Raw genomic sequence first — 17196 nt, 5'->3', positions numbered from 1 at the left:
GGTCACACAAAACTCACTGGCATCCATTGTGGGGATGTAATCACTTACTGTTCCCTCTGGGAAGAGTCACAAGAGAATTTTCTCCCCAACAATGTCAATTAAGCCTGGGCTTCTCCTGCGCTACTGGCTCATTTTCTCTTGGGAGCAATGTGACTCTTGTGTTCATCAAGACTGTTTTTCTCTCTTTCCTCTGGTTACCAGGAAGCTTACTACGGAACTGAAGGCTACATTTCATATCTGAACAGACCTTATCGGCAGAAGTTTCTACCTAGAATTCTGTCCCTGTCCTCATTTTTTTTTTTAATTTTATTTATTTATGATAGTCATACAGAGAGAAAGAGAGAGGCAGAGACACAGGCAGAGGGAGAAGCAGGCTCCATGCGCTGGGTGGGAGCCTGATGTGGGATTCGATCCCGGGTCTCCAGGATCGCACCCTGGGCCAAAGGCAGGCGCCAAACCGCTGCGCCACCCAGGGATCCCTGTCCCTGTCCTCATATCACTACCCTACTCCTTGTCCTTCCATCCTGATCTTACTCCAGGTCTTCTCACCGTGGGGGAACAAGCAGAGAAAGGAAGGATCAAAGAGGAAGGGAACAACCTTTCCGCCAGGCTGCCCGATTTAGGAACATCAGCGAGTCGCAGAGATAAGCGCCAGACCTGTCTTTCTGCTCCAGGACGACAGCCATGTCCACGTCCCCCTCGTGCCTCTTCTTCATCTCTGAAAGCTTGTTTTCCAAGCTCAGCCGAAGAGCCTTCTCTGTTTCCGTCCCCGCAAAGGCCTTTTCCAGTTCTGCTTGGGCAGCTTTCACATCCTAAAGTTAAATTAAATGCATTTGATGCAATTTTTCAATACAATTGGGAACATTTTGAAAGGAAATTGGATTAAAATATAAATATTTATGACTTTTTCTCCGGCACATTTCCCCTCCCTGAATTGTACTATACATGGGGAGAATCAGTAATAAATACATTTGCCAGCCATTTTTCCCTCTTGTATCCTGAAGAGTAATAGGCATTTCCAATGGAAAAGACTCAAGTCTACAAAAACTGTACTTCTAGATTTGAAAAATCAGATCAATATTTACAGCTTCAATGAGAACAAGAAGAAATGTGCCTCTCAATACTTAAACATACATAAATTCCAGAGTCCCCCTAATCTCCATACAAATTCATCCCACACCCCACCGCCCCCTCCCTATTTCTCTTAAGATGATGACTACACAATTCTCAAGTACATTTTCTACATCTCCAAGGTGACGTCGGTGGTGAAAAAAACCACGTTCCTCCTGAGAGCTCAGAGAGGCCTACCAAAAAATTATCTAAATCACGCAGGCTGTGCCCACGCTGGGGCGAAGCACCCCGGTGCTCAGGAGTGACCTGGGGTAGATCCGGATCCTCAAGTGCCCACGGCCTCTGATTACATCACAAAGGTAAAAGTCGAATCCAACTGGGTTCAAACCCAGCTTTCCTGGTGATTTGCTGTGGGACACTGGGTAGTCCCTTAGCCTCTCTCAGCCCGAGCTCATCTGTACGACAGGGATCACCATCATCCCACCAAGGAGTTGCTCCGACGCTCCGTCCGATGCCCCATCACAGGAAGCTCAGAAACAGGCTGCTTCCTCCTCCCTGCCCTTTCCCTCGGCAGGGCCTTCCCCGCCACTGCTCCCACTTGGGTGGGGGAGAAAGCCTCTCCTCCCCACGAGGCTTGCCTGGCAATCCCATGGAGAGCTGGGACAAGCCATTCCCCAATATTCTGAGACAACAAACAAAACCTATTTAGTGAGTGCCTGTTACATGCCAGGCTTTGAGCAAGGAGCTTTATTTATCTTTGTTCCTTACCTAACCCTAAAAAGTTATGTGCCGAGAGACACACTGCAGCAGTTTAGAAGGCAGGTTCTACGGCCGGAGCTCCCGGCATTACTGCCTGTGTGACCTTGAGCAAGGGGCTTGGCCACTCTGTGCCCGGTGCATGTGTCTGCTTTTAAAAAGAATGATAAAAGTTAACCTTCCAGGCTAACTGACAGGATGACCTGAATGGATGACGAAAAGGCTGAGGGGGCCTCACACTCACAGGCCCCCCGGGCTGCCAGGACCACTGCCGTTAGGACAATCACTACTGCAAAGCAGCCGTCACCAGCCTCCCTTTACAGACGCGGCGGCAGAGGCTCGGAGAGGGACGTGGCCAACAAGCGACAGAGCGGAGGGCTGGCCCAGCACCGTGTGGCAGCCACACGGGCACCCTACAACACTGGACAGCCCTTCCGGGGAACACTGGGAACGTGGGGTTGGAGGACTCCTGTTGCGGTACCAGCTCCACGGCTTACGACGAAGCCTCAGCTCCTCGCCCTCAGAGCGGTCCCTAGCCGGTACTTTGGACCTAGGATCTACACAGCCCCATGGGGCTGGTGTGAACACCATGAATGGAAAGACCTCTGTTAGCTGCAAAGTACAGCACCAGTGCATCTCCCTTTTGTTTCCAGAAGTGCTTTGTGGGGCTGCTCCTCCTGGCATGGAGAAGAGCCAGGTTTCGAGTGCAGAAAGGGAAATGGTGTAAGAGCCTTCAAAGACCAAGAATGAAATAACTAGTGTCACTTAATACTAGCTGCATGTGGACGGAAACTTTTACCTTCGAGGGGACAGGATTTTTTAGCCAAGACACATCCTGCCTCCCATCATGGTGACAGGAACACAGGAAGCACCTGAGATGGAGCAGGAGAAGCCACATGCGGTGCCCCCCACCCAAGAAAAGGCATTCGGTGAACAGCGGGGTGACGGGGGTTGGAGGCCAGGTGCCAGGGACGGGGCCGCGTGGCCACACAACAGCCCACAAATTGGAATCCACTTCCAGGCTTTGCGCATGTTAGGTGAGTCACTTCCCCGCGCTGAGCCTCGGTTTCCTCCTCTGTAAAACCAAAGGACTGAACTAGGTAAGAAGAGCACAGGCTTTAAAATCAGCAGCCACGGAGACTGGAATCCAGGACCAAACTTAGACTACTGAGTCCGTACTTCGCTGTCCTCGTCTGCAGGAGGTAAGGGAACAAATCCTACACCCAAAGCACCTAAGACAAGGCTGGAACCCATGAGATGACCCATAAGGGTGGCTCCTCTTTCTGCTGAAACTCTAAACGTTTAGGGAAAAAGGAACAAAATTCTGTCCCCTGCCCCCCCGGCCCTCACTATTAACCCACTGTCAGAACACAGTCTCCTCGGGGTTTCCAGACTTGCCTCTTCTAAATGGAATATTCTTTTGGTTAGGAGATCTTCGACCTGCTGCACCTTCTTCTGAGCGTCTTCTTTCACCCGCTGAACTTCAGAGCCGCCCCTTTCAGCCAGGCTCTCAACCGCTTTGCTGCAAAAAGGGGCAAAGGTGTAAAATCCAGACGGGGGACAGCTGGACGGGGATTTCAATGGCCCCAGAGAGACAAGGAATATCTGTTCATCACTTCTCCCACAAACCTGTTTTTTGTAAATCTTTGTAATTCAAAAACATAGTGCAATATATGAATGTATCAAATCAACCAACTTGTACACCTTAAACTCCTACGTTACATGTCAACTACACCCCAGGTTAAAATACATATATGTAAACACAAATCAAGAAAGGAGAATCATCTATAATCTTACCAGTCAGAATAACTAAGTGAATATTTTAGCACACAGCCTTTCCAGAGATTTTCTACAAAAAGAGAATCATGTATGTATGACCTGATTTTAACACTTAAAACACTATAAACATCCTTCTGTGTCAATAAACATAAATCTCTTGTCATTTTTAAAGGCTACATATTAATTCACTGAGTAAAATGTACTGTAATATATTAAATCCCGTTTTTTATTTGCAGTACAGTTGACATGCCTCAATCTCCTATTTTTAAAACATTCAGATGGAGGGGATCCCTGGGTGGCGCAGTGGTTTAGCACCTGCCTTCAGTCCAGAGTGTGATCCTGGAGCCCCAGGATCGAGTCCCACATCGGGCTCCCTGCATGGAGCCTGCTTCTCCCTCTGCCTGTGTCTCTGCCTCTCTCTCTCTCTGTATCTCTCATGAGTAAATAAATAAAATATTTAAAAAAAAAAATAAAAATAAAGAATAAAACATTCAGATGGAAAAAAAGTTTAGATTTCTCATTTTACATGTTTGTCTGAAAATACTTGTAAAGCACAGTGCCCGGGCACAAAGTACTCAAACAAATGTTAATGTTATTATTTATTGTATTATAAACAACACTACAATAAAAGCATCCTTGTATGTATGCTACCCAGTGACTTCCTAGGGTCAATTCCTACAAGGGGAATTACGGGGTGAAAGGGGGGGGCACACTTGGAAGACTTCTGAGACCTACTGCCAAATTTCCCACCAGGAAACGTCCAAAAAATTACCCCTCCGCCAGTGGCAGGAGACGGGGAGAGCTGGGCTGACAAACCGACGTGCGAAGGAGCAGCGTGCCACAAAAATAAACCTGAAGGATCCAGGGCTTTTATCACCATCTTTTGGCAACCAGAGGGCAAAGCATTTTACATACAGCATGGTCCATCTGTGAGCACTGGCTACCACTCGGGGCATGAGGAGAGGGGCCTGTGCAAGCAACCCACGCTCCGTCAAACGCGGAGTTCGCACAGCTGTGGCACCACAGAATGTTCCACCCACTGGACCGAGTGGTGGGGATGCAACACCAAAATCAGACACAGGACCACAACCACGGAGGCCTTTCGTTTTGGTTCTCCTCAAAAGAAAAACAGCGTCAGATATGAATTTGAGACGTACACTCAGAGCAGTTCTCATCAGATCTCTAAAATGATTGCAGGGTTCTAGGAGGCAGGATAATAAAGGAAATGGCTCCACCTAAAGCTGATTTCTCGGAAAAACTGCGACAGAACAAATCCACTCACCACCAGCCTCCCATGGCCTACTTTAGGGGCATATAAAATGTTCCCACCCCAGAGCCAAGTGAGCGGCACTCACATGTACAGGCCACGTGAGCTGCTGACCGAGAACAATGGAAAGTCAAGAGGGCCGCACTTGCTGTCCAAGTCTCAGACATGAGCTGCCTGCAAAGAAAGACTTCATTCATGTCGAGCTTCTTTCACCAGGAAGCCTTCAGAAGGCCCCGGTGTCATGACATCATTTTAACGGAATTCAACGTGAACAACTGAAAGGAAGAACACGGACTCTGACGCTTGAACAGATTTGCCTCCTGCCCCGTCCTGTTGCGTCCTCAGTGTGCCGCGGGTGACTTACTCTTACGCCTCAGTGTCCTCCGCTGAAGAATGACCGGGCTGCCTCTTAGCACGAACGCGCTAACACCTGTGGCGGCCTGGGCACGGGGCCCCTCCGTCTCGGGTCTGGGTGCCGCCTGCTGTCCCTGGGGCCCCCACAGCCCCTGCCGAGATGCTGGGCGAGACCCGTCCGTCCCTGCGAGCTGACAACAGGTCATCCTCTGGCCAGAATGAAGGCCACCACTGCCACCCCCGACTAATGCCCCGAAATGTCCTCGGCCCCCAGCCCTCGGCTCACTTCTCCCGCGGGACTGTCTGGAGTCCACAGGGACCCAGTCGTTACTATCACGCCTCGAAAGGTCGTACATGTGGCTGAAAGAATTCTGGACTGGAGGCTTTCCCCCCTGAGCCCTGGCTATGGGACTTTTCCGGTCCTGAGTTCCCACTAATCACCCTGAGTGTCTTGGCCCTTGGGCTTTACAGAGCCTCCTCCCCCGACCCTCAGCCCAACCCTTGCCCAGCGAGGGCAAATACACCGTCTCCTTTCTATCGGCTCAGATGGAGCCTGGCTGTTTTACAGATGGAAACACACACGTTGTCAAGAGGCGGACTACAATTTTTAACAAGTACTGGTATTACTCAGTTTGTTTGCATTTTAGTTATACCAATAAAATATATTCCCAATAATAAATGTTCCAACTTTTCATTTATCATCTTTGTATTTTACAGTTACTGTAGCAATAAAATTTATACTCAGCAGTATGGTGCAATTTTCCTCTACTAATGGAATTATTATTTTTGTTTGTGTTTTAAAGCTACAGAGTTAAAATTTACTCCCGACAATATGTCTGCTTTGTTTTTAATGTCCCCTCATCGTAACTGATAAATACAACAACGAGAGCCAGCACACATACGTGTTTTCTCCACAACGGGCCGGTGGGCTCCGGAGCCAGACCCATCCCAGCCAGCTCTGTTACCAAACCAGGCTCCCCAGCCCCCCGGAGCCCCAGCGATCTCCAACGGGACTACGGGCCGCCTCGCGGCAGGGGGACACCGACAGAGCAGGCCAGGCGGCAGGCGCAGGCTGTGGGCAAAGGAAGGTCTCAATAAACGCCAGCTCATCCCCCGTCTCTCTTACAGAATCTGGGCCAACAGACAAGATAGAGAGCACGACCTACGGCGAGGAAAGGGTGGGACAAAGTGGTCTCATCCAGCATTCCACTCGACACAAAAAAGAATCTTCTATAAATACCACCCCGCTACCCCGTTTAACTGTCAACACTTCCTCTTGAGCCTTTCCATTCTAATTAGAGTTCATGAGAAAAAGCAGGGGCTTTCCTGGGACAGGTCCCACATCTCCCACCTGCCTCCACCCCGCCGCCCCCCAAAACAACCATGAAAGTGTAAAAGGGAGTTGAAGGCATTAATAAAGGTGTTTTTCCACCACAAGGATGTACCCTCACACGCTTGTAGGTGCTGAGCAGCTGGGGTGAAGGGAAAGGCACAGTTAGCAGGAGGGTGGCAGGCACCGTGCTGTCCCACGGCAGGCAAGGCGCAGAGGCCCCGCAAGGAGGAACGGCTGAGAAGCCCCACATTCCGCTAAGGGAGACGAGGCTTGTGGCCTTACAAGAGATGAAAGGATACGAAACCAGTGCTGGAGCAGAAGTTAGGGGCTCGTGCTCAAACGCCAGCTTCGACCATCCCGCCGAAGGGGTGTTCGTCACGCTCCTTCCCTTCTCCAGGCCTGATCCCCCAAACTGAGGGCTTCCTCAGGCTCAGCCTAGCTCCCAGGAGATGATGGCACGCAAACGGAGGCAGGTGTTTTATCAACCGCAAAGTACTGGGGGCACCTGGGGGCTCAGTAAGTGTGCGACTGTCGAGGTCAGCTCAGGTGGTGACCTCGGGGTCATGGGACCGAGCCCCGCATCAGGCTCCGGCCTGGGAGTCGAGCCTGCCTGAGATTCAAACTGCAGAGCACGGCCCACCTACGAGTGTGACGATATGCCAGAGAGGCTGGCGAGGAGACTGCAAGGTGGGCTCCAGGCAGCCATGTGCCACCCGCCAGTAACGGGAGGCACGCGGACTGGGGGGGACACGAGGCAGAGGCGGCCAGGGCAAGCTGCAGCAGCAGGAACAGAGCTTCTGGTGTCTGTGAGCTGCAGACGGGAGGGAGAGCCGGGGTGGAGAGCGGGAGCCATCACGTCATCGTGAACATTCTTAAACAGGGCCCGTGACCTGAACCCCTAACCTAGGCGTCAGCCTGGACATCCGCCTTCCCATCCACTACCGAGCCGCGTGGACTCCGCTCGGCGAACGCCCCTCTGCTGCATCCTCCACGTCCACCACCGACCCTCACCCTCACCGGAGCTGCCAGACGAGCCCGACCCCCCTGCCTCCCCGGTGCTCTGTCTACGAAGCACTTCCCACTCGGCAGCCGGGGACCTCTACGCTGCTCAAAACCCACGACTGCGCTCCGCTGACCTTGGGAGAACCTCTGCTGTGGCCTCAAGACCCTGCAGGACGTGTTTCCTCAGAGCTGCACGCGCAGCAGTCAATGCCTACGGCTTCCTCGCATCTCCCCTGAGAACTCCGTCCTCGGGACCCCTTCCTCGGACACATCTCTATTTGCAGATCTGCTCCGACACCCCCCCCCCATCTTCTCAGGGCTCTCTTCCCACTCTGTACTCATATGCTGATTATTCCACGGATTTCCTCGCCACCACCCCTCCACGTGTCTGTCTGGATCACACTGCAGCCCCAGGAACCTAGGCCAGTGCAGCACACAGAAGCTGCTTAAGAAATCTCTTCTGTGGGGATCCCTGGGTGGCGCAGCGGTTTAGCGCCTGCCTTTGGCCCAGGGCGCGATCCTGGAGACCCGGGATCGAATCCCACATCAGGCTCCCGGTGCATGGGGTCTGCTTCTCCCTCTGCCTGTGTCTCTGCCTCTCTCTCTCTCTCTCTCTCTCTCTCTGTGTGTATGTGACTATCATAAATAAATAAAAATTAAAGAAAAAAAAGAAATCTCTTCTGTGTAAGTTAATAAAACCGGTCAGAACAAAAAAGGTCTGCTGGGGCAGCGTGGGGATCCGCACGTACAAACACGTGCACGAGCCCTGAAAACCTCCTGCCCCGCGTGTGCTACGAAGAGAGCCCGCAGCCTTCCTGAGTTTGGGTTCCGTGCATACGTGCCTGCTGCCAAGTCCTAGCTAAGGCCCGCAGCAGGCAGCACGCTGAGGACGAAACAGACCAAATTCAAATTCTACTACTGACTTCCAGACTTGGTAAAGCAGATTTGACTTCCTGCCAGAGAAATGATGTGCTTCAAAAAAACAAAACAAAACAAAACAAAAAATAGCAACAGCAACCAAAAAACCAAAAACATATTTACTATTATTCACTCACACTCACTCATTCACTCACTCATTCAGAAAATACCTTGTGTGCAAGGTCGCCATAATTCGGAAAAGCCTGAACCCAGGAGCCCCTAGTGTCCCCAAAGCCAGCGGCAGCCCAACTCCCAGCAGCTGGCCGTGTGGCAATGGGAGGAATCCACGGCCTGGCCCAGAGCGGAGCAGCTAGGTCCCAATAAGCCAACGACCCCATGCTCCTGGCCCAGCAGATCCAGCGGCTCGGCTCCCAGGACAAGTGGTGCATTTCCACACGAGCTTTCAGCCAGATCCTTGGTGGGTCAGCCCGGAGAGGTCTTACTCCCCGCTCGCTGGGCAAAGCTCTGTGCACTCTGGTGTCCCACTGGAGCCCCGCTGGACTCCCCTCTGTCACTGCGCCTCCGTGAGGCTCCAGGGGTGCTAGGGAGCTCACCAGCCTGCCAAGCTGCCGAAGTGAGGGGAGGTCTCGTTGCAAATTCCCAGTGTACGGCACAATTACCGAACACGTGTTTAGGAATGAGTGGACAAGCAACGGAGCCACAGACTGTATCCTCTAAACTGGGTTTATTGTTCAATATATATTCAAGTTAATTATGTGACTAAAATAATAGTTTTCAAATATGTTTCAAGCAGGACACCTCTCTGAAACAAAATATTACAAGAAACCCCAGTGCACTGGACAGATACAAAACGAGTTACTCTGATTAAAGCCCTACCCTCGGCCCCCCAGCCTCACTCACCACAGGAGTCCCTCAGGATCTGGGGCTCTCACAGCAATGAAAATGAATGAGCTACTGCTAGAAGTGAGGACGTGGACGGATCGCACAAGTATATGGTGGGGAAGGAGGCCAGGCGCCAAAGGGTGTGTGTATAGTGTACGATTCCATTCCTATAAAGTTCAAAAATGGGCAGAATGAAGCACAGGGGTTATACTGGTGGAGAAGGATAAGCTCTGGGAGCACAAAGGGGACTTCTGGGGGTGCTGATGTTCTGGTTTTTGATCTGGATGGTGGCTCATGGAACCGTGTGCGCTTAGTGAAAAGTCATCATGCTGTACACTTAGGAGGGGAACGTTTTCCCCCAAGTGAATTACACTTCAAAAGTCTGCTGAAGACGAATTAAATAAAAATGATCACCTCCTGGGAGTCCTCAGGGCCTGGCGGGTTCTCAGGGCCCAGCCAACAACCGGCTGAGAAAGCACCAGGCTGTGGTTTACAGGCCCACCCGGCCTCCGGTACCAGGCCCCCGGGCGCCCTGCAAGCTTGACAGATGACAGGTACTCACGAGGCTTTGATGAGCAGCTGCTCTCTCTCCTGGAGCTCCCGCTTCAGACTCTCTACTTCCACCTTGAGTTCGATGTTCTTCCGGGCATGATCAGGAGAGAAAAGGAACAGTGTAAAATACGGGACCCATGACTGTCTGCGGTGGGGAACCGGCTTTCAGCACAGACTCACTTACAGGATGCTTCTAATGGGCAGATGCTAGATTCAAGACCTCATTAGCCTCAGGGCACAGGGAGAAGGGAATTATTAAACACTGGTGGTCTCCAAAGAAAGCCCTGGATTTCTCAAGACTTGGAACAATTATGTAAATTCTCCAAGCTTCTAACAGCCAGTGCATTCAAACACTGAGGCATAAATGTCATACAAGTGAGGCTGATTTAAAAATTGTTTGCCCTCCGCCAAGCAAATTTACAAGCAATTCTGCAGTTTGCTTTTACCATTCCAAGGCAATTACTTCTGGTTGTTTACAATCATGGCAGTGGGAACGTGGTACAGCTTCAAAAAAAATAAATAAAACCTGTGGACAGGTAAGTGGGAGGGCAGGTCGCTGCCCACCTCGTTTCAGTTGAAGATTCCAGGGCTCTTAGGAAAGAGCCACGACTGCACGGGACAAGCTGTCTATAAGGACTCCAGCGCTCTCCAGCCAACCATCCTAGTCACACGTGGCCTCGGGCTTCTAACTCACGGGAGAACCCGAAGACTGAGCCTCCGGCAAACAGGCTGCAATGTGAGGCAGCGGGGCAGTGGGGGGCTTCTGCCCAAACTGGTCCACGGATGTATCCAACAAAGCACTACAGGAACTCACGCTGTGGAGACTGGCCTCTGAGTGTGTAGTTTGCACGGGACTACTATAAACCCAAGATTTCCCTGAAATCTTGCTCCTGTTTTCATAATTCACATCAATTTTACATCCTACTCCATAATACATGCATATTATCTTAAACAAGAATCACATTCCCAGGAAAATTTACAATCTCAGTGGACGTGTCTCCCACCTTTCTGCCAACAGCCCTAGGGGCATGAGGACCCCAGCATGAGAAGCCAGCCAGAATGAAAACCAATCCGTTAATGAGGACATGGGTTCAAATTCTGCCTCCCCTCCTTATACCAGGAGGAAACCATCCCAAGTCAGTGGCTGCTCATTTACTCACACACTTTCACATCACAGAAATATGCCAATCACCTGTAAGAAGCCAAGTATGGGGCCAGGCGCGGAGGACACGGTGGTACACAGGGCAGACACAGCCCCTGCCTTCCGGCTAGCATCAACTAGGAAACTAGAAGCACGAGCCTATAATTGTCCTTGGAAATACAAGTCCAGGAGGTAAGAAAGCAAAGCTTCTCCTTTCAGGCCACTCATGCGTCAAATGAACAATATAAGCCCCCTTGACGTGGGGGGATTTGAGGAGCAAATGAGCTAACAGATGAGAGGAGCCTAGCAGACAGGGCTCAAAACTGTTATTTTCTTCAGTGTTAGCAATGGCAACTAAACAAGTCATCTGTGAGGCCGAACGTTTTCTAAAAGAAGCTGATCTGTGCATAAAGGACACCGCATGCCAGTGCATCAGTCTCCGACTGGTTTTGTGAAGACCCTTCAGAGGATTCCTCTTCCGCTCTAAGAAGGGCAGAGGATTTCTAAGTAGGAACTGACACCAGATAATCGAAACTGCTTTCTGACGAACTAACTGGCACCCCAACCCATGAATCTAAAAGGACGGAGGGCTAATGTGTCCACTAGCCCAATACCTCAAGTTATAAACTTACACACGTGGCAATCAGTTTCCAAACCAAAAATCAAGATCCCTAATAAGCTGAAAATGGAATATCACGATAAAAGAGAATGAAGAAGTTCTTAAACCACTAAGGAAAGATATCCAAGATACTGTTAAAGAAAAATGCAAGGTGCAGAACAGAATGTGCCTGCATTTCTGTAAAAAGGGGATTTATACAAACACAGACACACACACACACACACACACACTTGCTCGTATATAAATAAAATTCCTCTGCATAAATATATTAATAACATTGGTTAGATCTGGGGAACTAGGAGACAAGGATGGATGAAAGTCTTTTAAGTGTATTCCTTTGATGCTTTTTGAATTTTGAGCCATGTACACTTATCTAAAAACTTGAAATAAAAGTACAATTAAATCAGGTCATCTAAGCAGACTGCGTTAAAAAAAAAAAAAAAAAGCTAAACAGCATAGTACAATTAGGTCAGCAGGCCTACATTCAAAATCCACCTCTCATAGTAGCTATACGACATCAAGCAGGTTACTGATCTTCCCTGAACTTCAGTGTCCTCTTCTGCAAGATGAGGATAATCTCCACTGCACAGGGCTGTCTTGAGAATTAAAATAAGATTTACAAATGCCCAGGACAGTGCCAGACACAGAGCAAGCAATTACACTTTGGCTCCCTATCGCCCTAGAAGTATGTAACCATACTTACATATAAAATGTTTTAGGCTATTGGTTTTTCCTTCAAACTGTGATTGCATCTTCACTCCCTTCCAGAAAAGGGGACACCCTCATTGCCTTTTCACTCTCACATTAAAGGGGGGGGGGGGGACTGTCTTATGGGACAAGGGAGCTTTTTAATTCTTGCAAAGGCTCAGAAGTACGATACAATCCCTATTCAAGCCTGTTTAAGTTCATGTGCTGACCCCCAAATAGAGGTCCTTCTCCCCCTTCAAAAGTTTCTACTGGTGCAAACTTCAGAAGAGAAAAGATGGAATAATTCCCAGGCCAAGGGCTAACCTATTGGAGAAAGCAAAAAAATGGGCACTGAAATATTGTTTATACTCATGTCCTTTCAAGAAAGCCAAGTTCTGTTTTCCACTTTGAAGGCAGAGGCCCCCAGGTCAAGACTTCAGATGGAAACAGACGTTTTTCTGACAGTTACAAGTACGTCCACGAGGAACACAGAAGAGTCACAGCACAGAAAACTGACAGTCCTAACTCTGGGCTGCCAAGGGAAGCTCAGTAAGACAATGATGACAACTGTCAAGCACTGACTGTGTGCTGGGGCTCTTCATCTGTCATCTCGTTTTAATCCACACAAATAACTCTGTGACAGAGGGATTATCACCTCCCTCTGAAAGCAAGCCCAGAGAGCTGAGGTAACCTGCCTATGGCCACGCGAGTTAGCTGGTAACAGGAATTACCTGGAATCTGCAACTAGTTGGTAACACGACTTACCAACTAACACGAGTTACTTGGTAACAGTAGTTACCTGGACTCTACAATTCCAAAGACATTTCACCACTTCACTGCTTTCATCTAAATTATAAATAATTAAGAAAAGGCAACTGAGATAAATAAAGACAGTAAATCAGAATTTGGATTTTAAAAAAGGAGAAAAGATTCCCTTAAAATTAATCTCGTATCTCTTTGCTTAATATTAAGATCATCCTATTGTCTTTATGCTGCCCATAATCAATTCAAATTAAATGAAAGCAGCTCTGTCTATTCAAGCTAACTGAGAACAAATATTAATCAGATTTCTGCTGGGAAGGACTACAAGCAAAGACACCGGGGGTGGCAGTGAGAAGTGGGACCTCACAGTTTTATAGATGTGTTCGGTGGGGCCATCAAATTCCTGTTGCATTCTTTCCTCCAGGAAATAGATGCGGAGCTTTAGATTAAAGTTTTCTTTCTTCAATTCAGTGATTTGCTGGAAAATAAGCACAGAAGGGTTATCGAAAGCAAGGTCTAAACCATGGTGCCTGCATTAATCCCCATAGCTCCTAAGGCTACGAATGGACTGAAATGTTAACTACAGAAGACTTACCTCTGCTGCAACTGTACCAACCCAGGAGTAAGTGGTTCTCACTAGCCAAATTTAAGACAAGCTGAGCACTGGAATGGATACTGACTGAGGAAAGAATTCATGTCTCCACACTGATAATAAGTAAGGAAAGAAAGAAAAGAAAGAAAACGAAAGGAAAGTAAGAGGCAAGTCTCTTCTTTACATAAGAAATCCAGTTAGTAATTGTAGAAGCATAAAAGGAGCAGAAAATCACCATTCTACAACCACTATGGTAACAACTGCTTCAGGTAAGAATCAGCAGTGCTAAAAGCATCAGATAGAAGATCACTGGAGAACATGCTATTCACCAGCTTCAGATATTACCCCACAGATGGCTTATTAATTACAAAAGGAAAAGATACTGTTACTATTTATCTTAAAATTTACTTATTTGAGAGAGAGAGAAAAGAGAGGGAAGTGGAGGAGGGAGAAAGAAAATCTCAAGCAGACTCCTCCCACTGAGGAGCACAGAGCCTGACATGGGGTTTGATCGCATGACCCTGAGGTCATGCCCTGAGCCAAAATCAAGAGTTGTATGCTTAACCAACTGAGCCACCCAAGTGCCCTGGTATCATTACAATTTTGAAATCCAGTAGACACTACTGGATTTATCCCTAAATCAAGGGAATATATATCACCAGTGGTGGGGCAAACCGACATACTGTCCTTCCTGAAATAAATCATTGAATGCAAGCAATTTCATTTAAAAAGTTCCTGCCTGTCACTTTTTCCCTGCATCAGACAAATCCAAATATAAGGACATTTGCAAAATAACAGGCTTGAACTCTTCAAAAACCTTAATGACAATCTTAAAATAAAAATGGTTGGGGAACTCTTTTAAATAAATGGAAGTAAAAAAAAAATAATAAAAAATAAATAAAATAAAATAAAATAAAATAAAATAAAATAAATAAAAAATAAATAAAATAAAAAAAATAAATGGAAGTAAGGGAGGCACGATTACTAAGTGCAATGAAATCATACAATAAATACTGAATTTAAAAAAGCTCCATAAGGATAAGTGGGGGGATTGAATAACAATTTTGCATTAGGTAATAGTATTATGATTTTGCAAGAGAATGTCCTAAGTAAAAGATACATGCTAATGTCCTTAAGGATGCTGTCATATGTCTGCAATTAATTCTCTAATGAGTAGGGAGAGACAGAAAAAAAGAATAAAGCAAGTGTGGCAAAATATTAATCAATAAATCTAGATGTAGAACATATGGTTGGCTGTTGTGCTATTTTATAACTTTCCCTAGGTTCACTTTACTTATTCACAGATATGCCCGTAGATATCATGGGTCATAAAACAAAATTTAACAAATTTAAAAGAACTGAAATCAAACCATGCTCTCTGACCATAATAAACTTAAGCTAGAAATCAATAAAAGAAAGAAGTTGGAAAATCCCCAAATACTTAGAAATTAAACAACACATTTCTAAACAATCCACGGGTTAGAGAGGAAATCTCAAAGGAAATCAGAAGATATTCTGAATTAAATGAAAATGCAAATATATCAAAATTTGTAGGATATAGTTAAAGTGGTGACTGGGGAAAACTTATACTGTTAAATGTGTTAGAAAACAAGAAAGGTTTGGGGACACCTAGGTGGCTCAGCAGTTGAGCGCCTGCCTTCGGCCCATGACATGATCCTGGGGTCCAGGGATCGAGTCCTGCATCAGGCTCCTTGCATGGAGCCTGCTTCTCCTCCCTCTGCCTGTGTCTCTGCCGCTCTCTCTGTGTCTCTCATGAATGAATAAATAAAATCTTGAAAGAAGAATGAAAGAAAGAAAGAAAGAAAGAAAGAAAGAAAGAAAGAAAGAAAAGAAAAGAAAAGATAGAAAGAAAAGAAAAGATAGAAAGAAAAAGGTCTCAAATCAACAATCTAAGTTTCTACCTTAAGAAGCTATAGTAAGAGCAAAATAAATCCAAAGCAAGCAAAATGACTGATATACTAAATATAAGGGCAGAAAACAATAAGATGGAAAGCAAAAAAACAACAGAAAAAAATCTATTTAAAAAGATGGTTCTTTCAAATCATTGATGAAATTTATATACCTCTAACAAGACTGCAAAAAAAAAAGAGAGAGAGAGAGAGAGAAGACATAAATTACCAATATCAAACAAAAGAGAGGTTATCACTACAGACCCCTCAGCAATTAAAGGGATAATAAGAGAAAAATGCATACCACTCTATACACATAAACTGGACAGCTTATGTGAAATAACACCATTCTGTGAAAAGCATAAATTATCAAAATTCACAAAAAAAAAAAAAAAAAAAACAGAAGAATCTTGTATCTGTTTTATTTTATTTTTATTTTTATTTTTATTTTTTTGTATCTGTTTTAAAACTTGAATATGTAGGGATGCCTGGGTGGCTCAGTAGTTGAGCATCTGCCTTTGGCTCAGGGTGTGATCCCAGGGTCCTGGGATCAAGTCTCACATCGGGCTCCCTTCAAGGAGCCTGCTTCTCTCTCTCCTTTGTCTCTGCCTCTCTCTGTGTCTCACTGAATAAATAAAATCTTTAAAAAAAATAAAAGTTGAATATGTAATTAAAACCCTTCCAGAGGGCAGCCCAGGTGGCTCAGCCGTTTAGCGCCGCCTTCAGCCCCGGGTGTGATCCTGGAGACCCGGGAGAAGTCCCACATCAGGATCCCTGCATGGAGCCTGCTTCTCCCTCTGCTTGTGTCGCTGCCTCTCTCTCTCTCTCTCTCTCTCTCTCTCTCTCTCTGTGTTGTCGTCATGAATAAATAAATAAAATCTTAAAAAAAAAAAACCCTTCCAGAAAAGAAAATTCCAAAACAAGATGATTTCAGTAGCAATTTCTACCAAATATTTAAAGAAGAAATAATGCTATTTCTACACAATCTTTTCCAGAAAACAGAGGTATGGGAACTTTCCCACTTCATTTTATGAAGACAATATTACCCCAATACCAAAACCAGACAAAAACATTATGAGAAAACTATAGATTAGGCCATCCATGAACACAGATGGAAAATCCTCAACTAAATTTTAGCAAATAAAAAAATACAATACATTAATGCATCATGAGTGGGATTTATCCCAGGAATCTAGGGCTAATTCAGCATTCAAAAGTCAATTCATGTAATCCACCAGACTAAAAAACTAAGAAAAAAATATATACAATCGTATCAACAGACACAGAAAAGCATCTGACAAACCCAACAGCCACTCAAGATAAGTAGTCAGTAAACTAGGAATTAAAGGAAACTTATTTAATCTGCTAAAGGGTATCTACAAAAAGCCTATACATTTACAACAACATATTCAATTAAAGATGAAAAAAACACTACTCCCCTAACGTTAGGAACAAGGAAAGGACATACACTCTCACAATTCCTATTCAACACTGCATTTGAAGTCCTACACAGTGTAATACAGTGAGGCTGAAAAAGGATAAAAGGCCTCCATTTTGGAAAGGAAGAAATAAAACCATCTTTATCTGAAGACAATATGATTATTTATGTA

General features: G+C 46.5%; 1 protein-coding gene across 9 annotated transcripts in view; it reads right to left on the bottom strand.

The window, feature by feature from the left end:
• The window catches only part of CDK5RAP2 (CDK5 regulatory subunit associated protein 2), a 156234-nt gene that overhangs the window by 114704 nt on the left and 24334 nt on the right, over positions 1-17196 (bottom strand). For 3 of the 9 annotated variants that reach the window (XM_072727512.1, XM_072727511.1, XM_072727513.1), the window contains exons 4-7: positions 13452-13562; positions 9886-9962; positions 3226-3349; positions 658-812 (exon numbers count right to left, since the gene is read on the bottom strand). In XM_072727512.1, coding sequence (XP_072583613.1) covers positions 658-812; positions 3226-3349; positions 9886-9962; positions 13452-13562 — 467 coding nt within the window. Of the gene's footprint in view, positions 1-657; positions 813-3225; positions 3350-4961; positions 5131-9885; positions 9963-13451; positions 13563-17196 lie in introns of those variants that run through there. The other 6 variants (XM_072727514.1, XM_072727515.1, XM_072727519.1 and 3 more) reach the window with 4 other exon arrangements.

This window comes from Vulpes vulpes, chromosome 12 (assembly GCF_048418805.1).
Source record: "Vulpes vulpes isolate BD-2025 chromosome 12, VulVul3, whole genome shotgun sequence".
Taxonomy (NCBI): domain Eukaryota; kingdom Metazoa; phylum Chordata; class Mammalia; order Carnivora; family Canidae; genus Vulpes; species Vulpes vulpes.
Note: the sequence above shows the minus strand (reverse complement) of the source record. Positions and strands in the feature narration are given on the sequence as shown.